Below are 12,708 nucleotides of genomic sequence, written 5' to 3' on the forward strand. Positions count from 1 at the left end.
TTAGCTCCCTGTGCTTCAGTTCACTTATCCGACAAATATTTTTGTTTTTCCCCATGTAACGATTGAATGTCCATAGAGTACTGTGATGAATCCAAAGCCAAAGGAGTCATCACAAATTCCCCAGCTGTGACCTGCTACCATGTGGCCAGGGGACGGCAGCCGCTACCTGATCCTGTAGGCGGCTTTATGAGGGTCACATGGGATGCGACAAATACTGGGGAGTGGTCATGACTTCATTGGACGAGACGCTGTATCTCCCCCTTTTCCAATGAGGAAGACACTCTGGTACCCCAGACCCTAACAGCATATTGTCAACTGTGTGTTCCCCTTTTCTAGAAGAAGTAAATAAAATGCTTCTTCATATCTGTCTGGTCAAACACCCACCTATGACACAAACATACAAAGCTCCAACACAACACCTTTTCCTTCTGAAATACCTTCATGTAAAATCACTGAGAAGAACTGTTCAAATACCATGTGTCCAATGAGACTTATGGACTTCAACTCCAATAATTCCCCAAGTACTGAGACAAGGAGGTTGAAGGAGTTTGAATGAGGTAACAAGGGCTTGAAACACAATATGCAGTCTAGTTTTTCCAAAGCACCTGTGCGCAGGGTATTTAAACACTGCCAGCGCACTATTGTGAGAGGCAGTGCAGGAGAAGACGTGGACTCCTGTCCCGAGGCTCACAAATGCAGAGATCACGTAGCGATGTGGCAGAGTAAGGGGGGCCACTATATCAGAGGGAGAGATGCTGGGAATTACGAGAGAGGTCCTGGGTGTACCGCGGCATGCTCCAGTCCGGGACCTGAAGGGAAGCAGGCATGTGACTGAGGAGCTGCGAAGGAAGCCAGAAGAAAGTCTGCACACTGCAGTGTGGAAAGCGGGTGAAAGCAACACGCTGTAGAAGTGCAAACCGGAGTGGAGAAAGCTGGTGAGTCTACCCGAAGCCAGTGGTTAGCCCTGGCCGTTCCAGCAACTGCGCCACCATCAATTTGAGTGTAATACCATTATTAATACTAGGAGAAGATTGTTTGAATGCAGAACAGGCAAAGTACAATTCCCAATGAGCTATAGATGCATGAAGTGCAATTGTGGGGTAAATCTTAAACAAACCTTACCGCAAAAATATATACCAAGCCAAGAGCAATACATACAGTATTGGTTATAAAGGAACTGTGAAACGCTCGAGAGGCCCTAGCAAAGCAAGATACCAGGCAATTGAAAAATGTGAAGCCCTGGCAAAGCAAGGCACCAAGTAATTCAAGTAATTAAAACAAGTCCTGGCAGCGGAGTATAACAGGCAAGTGAGAACCACAAGTGAAGACCTGGCAGGCGAGTACACCAGGTAGTTGATGTTGCATGAAGAGTCCTGGAAGGAGAGTACATCAGGTAGTTGGCATGGCATAAAGAAACCTGGCAGATGAGTATACCAGGCAATTTACAAAGCTTGCAGGAATGTTAAAGAAAGACTTATCTGAATCAAGGAAAGAATGGTGTTAAATACAATGTTTTATGTACCAAGGAGAGATTTGTGTTAAAGAAAGAGTGTTTTCTAAACCAAGGAGAAGGTTGTGTTAAAGAAAGACTGTTACAGAATTTGCTGCTTAAATAGGGACCTTGTGAATCATGGCAAGCTACAAAGAACTGTTAGTAAAAGAGACTATTGCCATCCTACATACGAATACAGGGAAAGGGGTTCACCTTCAGGATCCAAGGGCTTCCACTGTGGAGAAGATTTTTGTTGGTTCGGTTGTGATCACATTTTGCCAGAATCAAGTTGTAGATATATCCTTACAGATTTCTATTGTTTTTGTTTGCAGTGTGAGGGTCTGTTTGTACACAAGGACAGCTTTTCAGTTATTGACATCCTGACACGGACTGACTCCTTAGTTTTGGTTTAAGGTAGGGAAACTCCTCTTTAGCATAGGGTGAGAGAGGCATTTTTCTACACTATTTATATTTAACAGAATTCTTTGACAAAAACATGACAACCTTGTGTCCGGCTCCCTTTTCTGACCCCTCACAACACACGGCAATCTTAAAGTTCTGACAACCGAAGAAAATGGCTGAACTCTTTCGGAAAGAGCAGAACGTCTAGTTTCCAATTAGTTGGTAGATGAAAAGTAAATTTCACTCCTAGAAAAAGTGATATATGTAGCAATACCATGAATGAGATCTGGTAAAACTTCACTGAGTTTTGGAAAAGGAAAATGAGGCAAGGAATAATAATCCAGCCACTTTTTTTTCAATATAAATTGCTCAATACAGCTAGTAGAAATGTGTTGCTTCCTGCATGGTTCAGGTCGTAAGCAGTTTGCTAACACAACAGTTATGTAATGGGGAACCGGTCCACTTAAGCACTACATGTGTGAATAATTTCACTATTCCACAAATACTTTTGTAATACTAACAACAAGGTGCAAAAGTCATTGGCTAGTGATCTTTGACTTTTTATGACTAAGACACGGTGTGGTGTGTGTATGTATGTATGTATAGAATTGTTGCATAGTGTCCATTCAAGTGATGAAAATATTTTATTTTGTGCATTTGTATGTGTCATTATAAAAAGTCAATTTATTGGCTGCATTATACATTTTGTATTAAAAAGGATTGAGGTGGCCAGTGTCTTTCTTCTGGCTGGTTAGTAGCTTGCAACTTGATTTGTTGCCCCTACTAAGAAGCTTGAAAATGTAATTTTTTATCTTGCAATAATACATTTGCATGTTGTCTTAATTTACCTTTGTTCAACGAATACCAAAATAAATGTGTACAATTTCAGGTAGATATATGTTTTTACAAAATAAAGATATAAAGATAGGAAAGCAGTAAACAAATACTGACTAAAAGAGTGATTTTTTAAAAACAGAACTACAGTAAATGAGAGGACTGACAATCATGTACGTTTTTGGGAGTGTCCTTGTAGGATGAATGCTTTCAGAATGCTGATCTCACTGCTCATGTGTCAATATACGCAATGAACACAAGTGTTTCCAGCACATGGTGAAAAGGAGATACAAAAGTATAAAAAATCAAAGAGAGAAATCGCAGTTTAGAGACAAAGATATGGTAAAGCCAGAAGGAATATGAAAATAACAAATGATAAGACTAACTGGGACATAAAAGATGGCGGTCTTTTAAGCAATAATGCATTCTTAACACATATGTCTGGGTCTGCAAGCATGCTCAAACAGAACTTCCCTTAGTTACATTTAGTGCAAAAACATTTTTGTGGAAATGTTAACTGTGAGGTAAAGGCTATCACGCAAAATTGATATTTTGATGTAACTTCAAATCATATCCAAATACAGCAGAATGCATAAGCTTTTGCAGTTCCCCAGACTTCTTTATTAGATAGCTGATCACAATGAAATAGAAGAAAGGATGCATGACCAACAACATTTTTCCATAAAACTTTGCAATTAATACCTACCATCTTGGCATACCATGTTAAGCTAGTACAATTAAATATATCATATCAAAATGCCTTCAGTTTTTTAATTTTAAGACTGGTTGACGAGCATGCCAAAACCATTTGCAAAATTTCTATTCATCAACACATTTGGGTAAAAACCCTTGCCTCAGCCTTACTGTAAAGTTCCTTCAGGCCTGACTAACTAAAGACTACTAATTGCCATTTGAAGAGTCCAAACACTTGATGTGTCTCAAACTATGACATTTAATTACATTGTCAATTTAGAAATATTGTTACACCAACACAGGTAATTACAGACAAGACAAAGTGGCTGTTCTATACCAGTGGGCGTTCCAATTAATGTAATGTCTTTAATAATTGCTTTTCTAATCAAATTACATGTCCCTCTGTAATTAGACATATAACCCATATTTAAACTATCCACAAATTGAACCTATACATTTACAGGCCGATTCATGGAATTAATGTGCGCTGAAAATATCGGCGCAAGCGTGCGAAAACGTGCGATTCGCAGTGAAAGAGCGAAAATAGCAGTGCAAGTGCGAATATCGCAGGGAAACCAGCGCACATCTATTCATGGAAGTCCGTGCGCGAGTAAAATCTGAGATGTGTGCTGAAAAAGTGCGCGGCGCACGCCGGCGCACAGGTCATCTAACGGCGTGCGCTAAAGCCACAGCGAAAGCGCACATAGCACGGCGCACATAACAAAAGTAGGCGAACACGGGGCGCGACACGCGGAATGGGGAACAACTCGTGAAAATGTGCGCGTCACGGGGGAAGTACGGGAGGCAAGTGCGCGGAACGCCCACACGCTCGCCTACAACACGTATTCATGGAATCGAATAGGGCAAAAGAGTGCACGGGCAAAGACGCGCACAGGCCTAAACACGTCCGCCACACGAAGGCAGGCGGTCGCGTCCCTGCACATGAAAAAAAATGTGCGCCAAAATGTGCGCTCACAAAAAACAGGTATATACAGCTATGTAGAATGTCCCATACTGTGGGCCTCTAGGACAAATGACGTGCAAAGGGGTACGCGACAAACACGGACACCCGCTGTGTGAAAAATAGCATGTGCGTGTATTTCGGGGGTGCGCGGGAAGTTCTACATGCTATTTGCCCTGGGGGAGCGGGGTACGTGTATTTCAGGGGTGCGTGTGAAGTTTCACACGCGATTGGCCTGGGTATGTGTATTTCAGGGGTGCGTGTGAAGTTTCACACGCGATTGGCCTGGGTACGTGTATTTCAGGGGTGCGCGTGAAGTTTCACACGCGATTGGCCCGGGTACGTGTATTTCAGGGGTGCGCGTGAAGTTTCACACGCGATTGGTTTGGGTACGTGTATTTCAGGGGTGTGCGTGAAGTTTCACACGCGATTGGGCCTGGGCGAGCGGGGTAAAACTCACCGTCTGCCTTGCTTGTAGAAGAACTACATGCGTCTAGAAGAACTACATGAGTACCATCCAGCTGAGGGTCCTGGAACGCGTACGCCCAGTGCTCCATGCCCAGATCCTTGAGAGGCAGACCCGTCTGGAGTTGAGCGGTAAGTGGCCAAGCATTGGTGTGTGAGACAGGGCATGTTGCAGTGTGCTGGTTGTCTGATACTTGCCTGTATGTGTGCAGGGACATCATGGTCATGCATGTGAGACCAGTAATGTGTGAACCACATGGTTGGTGCATGTGTTCAAATGCAACATGGGGAGCTCTATGCGCAATGGACACATGAGAGCATGCCAGTCTCTGTTCCTGGACATGGGTGGGGGTGAGGGATGGGTGCTGATGCCATGTACATGTATGGTGTCCATGTCTGTGTGTCTGACCTGCGTGTCTGTGACTTGTGAATGCCATGGATGCATGACACATGTCTGTGACAATGTTCAGATTCACTGATGCTTCCTAGTCATCCTTGTATCCACTGTGTCTGGGGTGTACGAGGCCAGATGGATGAAACTACGGTGAAGTGTGTGCATGTGATAGGCATGACCCATGATGCATGTGAGTTTCAAACCAACATTGTATGTTTCAAGAGTCCCTTGGACATGTATGCTAATGTCCATAGCATGCGCCATGCCTTTTACTGAATGTGTTTTGCCTGCACTGACCCATGTGTTGTGGAGGGACATGATGGAAGTGATGTTTGACAGTGCCACTCATCTGCCATTGCTTCCTGTCTAGGGGACCATTGTACAGTACCCTGATGCTTGTGTTCTATGTCTCCCTCTACACAGCGGCAAGTGAAGAAGAGGGCGGAGACGGCGCTGTGGAGCAAAGCGGCGGGGATGCCCCCACGGCTGCAGCGGAAGGGGTGGGTGAGTCCCCACAGGGGCTTGCAACGGCGGAAGACGGTGTGGAGCCATCCAGGTTGGTGGTTTCCACAGAGGAGGAGGAGGCCGCTACTGAGCTGCACATGGGGCCTGGTGGGGGTGGTACCACTGGTGCAAGTGGTGCAGTCCAGGGGCAGGGGCAGGAGGCAACACCGGTCGCCGTGGAGGGGCCTGTGCATGTCACTGTCCCTGACACTGTGACTGCACCACCATGCACCAGCAGGGATGCCCCATCCCAGGCCCGTCCGCAGGTAGGGGGGATGTCCATGTCATCTGACACTCCTCTACCTGAGGACGAGGGGACCCCTGGCCGTATGGAGAAGGTCCTGATTGGTGTCGCGTTGCGCACGGGTGTCATTCGTGATGACGTGCGTGCTTTCCGGGGGGAGCACGCACGTCATCACGAAGAGCAGCGTGCCAACGTGGCCCAGTTGGGAGCGACCATGGTCGGGGGTTTCGTACATGTGTCAGCCACTCTGGCGACCCTCTCCTCCTCTGTGGAGGCTATGCGCCAGTTGTTCTCCATGCCGTCTTCCGGCCCAGATGCCACCAGGGCCCCCTGTGGACCTGCCCCGACCAACGCAGCCAGCTCGGTGGGGCTCCCATCCCTGCCACAGTCGGGAGTTGGAGGTCCAGCAGGGGTGGACACACCAGCAACTGGACCCCAGCAGATGGAGGATGTGCCGGCATCATCGGGCAGGGCACGTGCACGACGGCGTTGGTGGATTCCATCAGCCTGGATGCCGTCGTGCTGGCAGGGGCAGTTGCGTCGGAGGCAGCGGCAGGCTCGACGTGGGAGGCATCATGGCTCGGGGCCATCTACATCAGAGGGGCAGGCATCGGCCGGAGGGCAGGAGAACCCTGGAATGGGAGCGTCTTCCGTGTGGCAGCGGTTGGGCAAGCAGATAGGTGAGGAACGGCGGCGGGCGGGCGGAGGAACGGCTCACAATGGTCAGGGCGGAGAACTCCATGCGCAGGGCGCTGAGGCGGGCTGAGTGCCTCGAGGGTATTCGCAGGGAGTTGGAGCTGGACACAGCATTATCCCTGCGAGACCTCGGGGCCAGTGAACATGCCCGCCTCCAAGCCATTGAACAGGAGTTCGATGATGCCCTGGCCCATGACATCAATCAGTGAGCCGTTGGACTTGCCCGCCGCCATTGTATATAGTTCATTAGTGTTAAGTTTCCTTTCTTTTTTTCTTCCCTTTGGGGCGCATGGACTATGCCCCACATTTTTGTATATAGTTGTTTATTCTGTAGGCTTTTTTGTAGGTTTCCTTTGGACAGATGGGCTCATGGACCCAGGATTTCATCCTCGTAAATAGTGTGCATTTGTCGGCTTTTTCTTTTTTGATTTTTCCATGAAGCAATGGATTTTACTTTTTCATTTCGGTTTGGATTTGCTTTGTTGGAAGGAGACTTTGGAGACATTTTTGATTTCATATATTTTGGATTCTGATTTCCTTTTTTTATCATTATGTGACATTCTGCATTGTTTCCCTTATGTCCATTGATTGGTATTTGATTTTCTTTCACCACATTCTTTGTTCAATACATTTGTTCCCGTACTTCAATGTGTGGTATTCTCTCATTGGTTTCATGCATGTCACGATGTGGGTGTCCACATTCACTGGCACCCATTGTGTGTGTGTGACGGACATGTGCTGATGTACATACATGCCATTTGGGTTGTTTCATGTAATGGGCATTTCAATGTGGGGTGTATGTTATGCTTGGTTGGTTATTTGGGCAGGGGTGGCGTGCCGTGGGATTTTAGTGGACATGAGGGCCATGATTGTGGGTCATGTTGACATGTTGGGGGGGGACATGAGTGGGACATGAGTGGGGGCCTGCTGGCAGGTGCCCCTGACTGCTGGGGGATGGGGGTGCTGGGGGACATGAGTGGGGGCCTGCTGGCAAGTGCCCCTGACTGCTGGGCGGTGGGGTGGGCTGGGGGACATGAGTGGGGGCCTGCTGGCAGGTGCCCCTGACTGCTGGGGGGTAGGGGGTGCTGGTGGACATGAGTGGGGGCCTGCTGGTAGGTGCCCCTGACTGCTGGGTGGTGGGGGTGCTGGGAGACATGAGTTGGTGATCATATTGCAACGTGACATGTGGCTTGGCTGAGGGGCATGCCCATGGTGGATGGGCTGTTTGCGGGACATGACCAGGGGTGCAGGATAGTCCCCTGTGGTGTGGGCTGCCTGCAGGGGCCATGGAGGGGGTAGAGGGGACACCTGGGAGGACCCACACTGCCAATTCACGTGTAAAACTTCCCATGCACCCCTGAAATACACGTACCCAGGCCAATCGCGTGTGAAACTTCCCACGCACCCCTGAAATACACGTACCCAGGCCAATCGCGTGTGAAACTTCCCGCGCACCCCTGAAATACATGTACCCAGGCCAATCGCGTGTGAAACTTCCCGCGCACCCCTGAAATACACGTACCCAGGCCAATCGCGTGTGAAACTTCCTGCGCACCCCTGAAATACACGTACCCAGGCCAATCGCGTGTGAAACTACCCGCGAGCCCCTGAAATACACATACCCCGCTCCCCCAGGCCCAATCGCGTGTGAAACTTCCCACACACCCCTGAAATACACATACCCAGGCCAATCGCGTGTGAAACTTCCCGCGCACCCCTGAAATGCACGTACCCAGGCCAATCGCGTGTGAAACTTCAAACGCACCCCTGAAATACACGTACCCAGGCCAATCGCGTGTGAAACTACCCGCGAGCCCCTGAAATACACGTACCCAGCTCTCCCAGGCCCAATCGCGTGTGAAACTTTGCGCGCACCCCTGAAATACACGTACCCAGGCCAATCGCGTGTGAAACATCCCGCGCACCCCTGAAATACACGTACCCAGGCCAATCGCGTGTGAAACTTCCCACGCACCCCTGAAATGCACGTACCCAGGCCAATCGCGTGTGAAACTTCAAACGCACCCCTGAAATACACGTACCCAGGCCAATCGCGTGTGAAACTACCCGCGAGCCCCTGAAATACACGTACCCAGCTCTCCCAGGCCCAATCGCGTGTGAAACTTTGCGCGCACCCCTGAAATACACGTACCCAGGCCAATCGCGTGTGAAACATCCCGCGCACCCCTGAAATACACGTACCCAGGCCAATCGCGTGTGTAACTTCCCACCCACCCCTGAAATACACGTACCCAGGCCAATCGCGTGTGAAACTTCCCGCGCACCCCTGAAATACACATACCCAGGCCAATCACGTGTGAAACTTCCCACGCACCCCTGAAATACACGTACACCCCTCCCCCAGGCCCGATCGCGTGTAAAACTTCCCGTGCACCCCTGAAATACACGTACCCAGGCCATTCGCGTGTAAAACTTCCCGCGCACCCTTGAAATACACATACCCAGGCCAATCGCATGTAAAAATTCACACAAACAACAGTTACACGTACCCCACTCGCACAGGCCCTTTCGCGTGTGGAAGTTACCGCGAAACCCGTAATACACGTTCCCCGCTTGGCGTTTGCTGTTTGGCAGTCCGGTAAACTGGTCCAGGGTTGGCGCAGCCCTTTGCGCTGGATTGGGGATTTTGATGGCTTTTCCTTGCGCGAGGGCGTTCTTGGGGGCGTAACTGGCGCTGCTTCAGGGTCGCTGCGTCACTCTGCGCCACGGCTGCTTTTGGAGGCTAAAATCCATGAATACACTGTGCGCGGAAATTGATTTTAGCGCACGCGACTGGCGCTGACATTCGCATGGGAACACTGCGCCAACCGCGTGCGCCACTTTTGTGCAAATTTCTATGAATTACCCCCTTAATGTATAAAATCATTATTTTTAATGGGCATATAGCATCTCTGTAGAGCTGTGGTTATCGTTTTGTTCTTTTCGTTCTCAGTTTAGGAAATGTAACTACACACACATTTACAATGTGAGTATTTCAGTTTCAAATTGCGTACAACGTTTTGTATAGTGAAATGTTTTTACGTGATAGATGTTACTGCAAACCTTTCACAGAGAAACCATCCTAAATACTGCACAATCCTCAAACATATTGCACATGGCCCTTTTGGTGACATGCATTTGCAGCGACATGTGTCAATCCATTGCATAACTTTAATTAAAATGTTAAAAATAGCTAGCAGAATCTTGACTAGAAACAGTGAAATAATGTGATGGCGAACACACTATATGAAAGGAATATTTCACTTTAATTTGCATATTTTCTCACTTAACTGTTCAATGAACTAAGTTACAAAATATATCTGAAAAGCAAAGGTGCTAGAAAAAACAAATCTTTTACATGTACAGTTAAAGCAGTTTCCTGTCCATAGTCTGTACGGTTCTGATTTAATCCATCAAACGTCACATTTGTGGAATGCAGCAGACCAAAAAATTGGATGCAGGTTGAAAGGTAACCATGCAGGAAGGTACACAAGCATGCATCTTCATGTCACACTACACTCGGTTGCATCGATAGCACCGGACACACTCTGGCATCAACCAGAAGAAAGTAAAAACTCTGGAGAACTCACAAATAATGTTCTATAGAGTGAGGAAGTATTTTCACAAAAGACTAGTCCAGAATCTCTCCTCTCTTTTAAGTAGCCACTCCCCAAATTTCCCTCGTAGATGTTCTTAGGAAGGTAGAGTTGCACAGACAAAGAGAAAGGGGTGGAATGGCAGCCAGATGAGTGCAACAGCATATATGTATATATATTAACAGTGAACAGTCCGAGAGAGAAGCCAAAGAGTCTGCAAGATTTTAATTAGTATACAAATGTCAATGTGTACTATACATGGAACAGATGAAATTCATTACAATGTATTAAAACAAACGATGAGGTTAAACTCTGACCTAGCAAAGGATGGCCAAGACATTCTTTTAAAGAGCACGCTCAGTGTTCTTTAATGGCAGTAAATTGCAGTTTAGTCTGAAGGTTAAAAGCTACATGAATGATAACCAGAAGCTCTTTCAAAAGCCGATTCTTATGTACAGATTGCATATCAGATAGTCTTTGCATATTCAAATGACAACTTCTAAACAGCGGCTAACATGACGAAATGTGACAAGGGGATCACATGAATTTCCAACTAAAACTTCAAGAAAAACACTTATTGCATTTTATAATTTAGTGTGATAGGTTTCTATTCCCTGCATAAACCAAAAATGAATGATACATTTGAATAGTGCCAGTTATTTGACGATTTCCTATGGAATCATCCCATGTTTGGCTTGCTTTTGCATACATATTACTAAAGAAGTCACTTTAATGAATGCTGAAGATGTGTTATACCTACTTTATATTATTTGCATCTCTTTTGTAAAGGCATGACACATTGCAAATAGGCCTCCGGATAATTTGCTTATCAGCCACTTTTACTCCTTAGAAAAGGTGAATGGTTTAGCAAAAATAAAGAGAGTACAAACCCCCCCAACAAACAAAAGCAGACAAATGAAACGGAGGTGCCTGCTCGCTTCTTCCTCACACACAGCTCCATGGATATAGTCAGAATATTGCTACCAGCAGAGCATTGCCAGAGGTAGGAGCACCTACTAGGCATATGTACAGCCCACCTCACCTTTGCCTTTAAACCCAAGACCCACGCACCACACCCACACAACTCCAACCACTCTGCACTCACATCCCACGCTACCAGCAGAAAACTCCACTCCACATTGCCCAAACGACACAATCCGATTCAGAAATCCACACCTGCCACCATCCAATTTGCCCTCTTAAACGTACGCCACACCTCAGAGATCCATGACCTACTCACTACTGTAGAGCTAGATGCCCTGGCTATCACAGCATCATGGTTGCATGAAGCAGCGGGGCCAGCTATCTCCCTATCCCTCCCACCAGGATACATCCTACTTGGGCAGGACAGACTGCACTCTAAAGGAGGGGAAGTGGCACTCACAATTAAAGATTCCCTGTCGGTAAGACAAATCAACTCTTCCCATAGGCAATAACGCAGATGCCCATCTCCCAATTGCACGATCACCATCCACATCCACATCATATACTGGCCATCCGGCCCTCTACTGGACTTCCAACAAAACATTATCCATCTTCTCAGCAACACCCTAAAAAGCACCTCCCAATCCTTACTGCTGGGAAACCTAAACTTAGGCCTCAATGACTCCAAGGATAAACGAGCTAATTCTCTTGACAAAGCGCTCTCGGATCTGGGATTCGCTCAACACACACACACTGTAAAGGACGCACCCTAGACTGGGTAGCAGACTATAACTGCATGCTGACATCAGTTCGAACAACCCCTGGCCATGGACCGACCACCACCTCATCCACTTCTCTATCCCTGCCACCCAAGAAACCACTAGCACTACCAATCCTGCGCCACCTGCCCTCGCTAGATCACAAAAATCAATACCATGCCCTTCCTAGAAAATACAGCCCTCAAGCCTCCATTCCCCAAGGATCCCACTGTCTTGGCTGAATTGTACAACAAGACAATCAATGAAGCAATAGGTGCTATGGCTCTCTGGAAAAGAAGAAAGCCAAAAGTAAACTACACTCCAATTCCTGATTCACTACTGAACTTAAAGAAATACACGCTCTTAAACGCATAGCGCTAAGCAATTGGCAAGCCAACCCGCAAGAAACCACTCTACTGCATACAAAAAACTTGCCACCCACTACAAAAAAAACAGCATAGCGGCCAATTCAGCCCCCTACATCTCAAGAATTATCAATGCCAAGTCGGAATCCATGGAACTATTTGCTATTTCTAAAGAACTTGCCTCCCCAGTTACCAGTACCAAAGATCTCCTAAAAGATGAATCCTGGTGCTCAGGTATCCAATCCGTCATGCTCAATAAAATTGAACTCGTACAAAGCAAAATCAAATCACACCTCGCGGCCCTACCCAAGCCGGTTCTGCCCAGCCCACCAGCAGACAATCCTCTCTCCATAGGACGAAAATCACTTTTTTCTTTCAGA

General features: G+C 47.2%; 1 protein-coding gene across 4 annotated transcripts in view; it reads right to left on the bottom strand.

The window, feature by feature from the left end:
• ESYT2 (extended synaptotagmin 2) overlaps positions 1 to 12,708 on the bottom strand; it is a 1,091,416-nt gene that overhangs the window by 294,478 nt on the left and 784,230 nt on the right. For 2 of the 4 annotated variants that reach the window (XM_069647985.1, XM_069647984.1), the window contains exon 14: positions 10,276 to 10,377. The exons of the other annotated variants lie outside the window; for them this stretch is intronic. In XM_069647985.1, coding sequence (XP_069504086.1) covers positions 10,276 to 10,377 — 102 coding nt within the window. The remainder of the gene's footprint in view (positions 1 to 10,275; positions 10,378 to 12,708) is intronic. 4 annotated transcript variants of the gene reach the window in all.

The sequence above is a fragment of the Ambystoma mexicanum genome, chromosome 2q (genome assembly GCF_040938575.1).
Source record: "Ambystoma mexicanum isolate Mex_15411 chromosome 2q, UKY_AmexF1_1, whole genome shotgun sequence".
Taxonomy (NCBI): Eukaryota; Metazoa; Chordata; class Amphibia; order Caudata; family Ambystomatidae; genus Ambystoma; species Ambystoma mexicanum.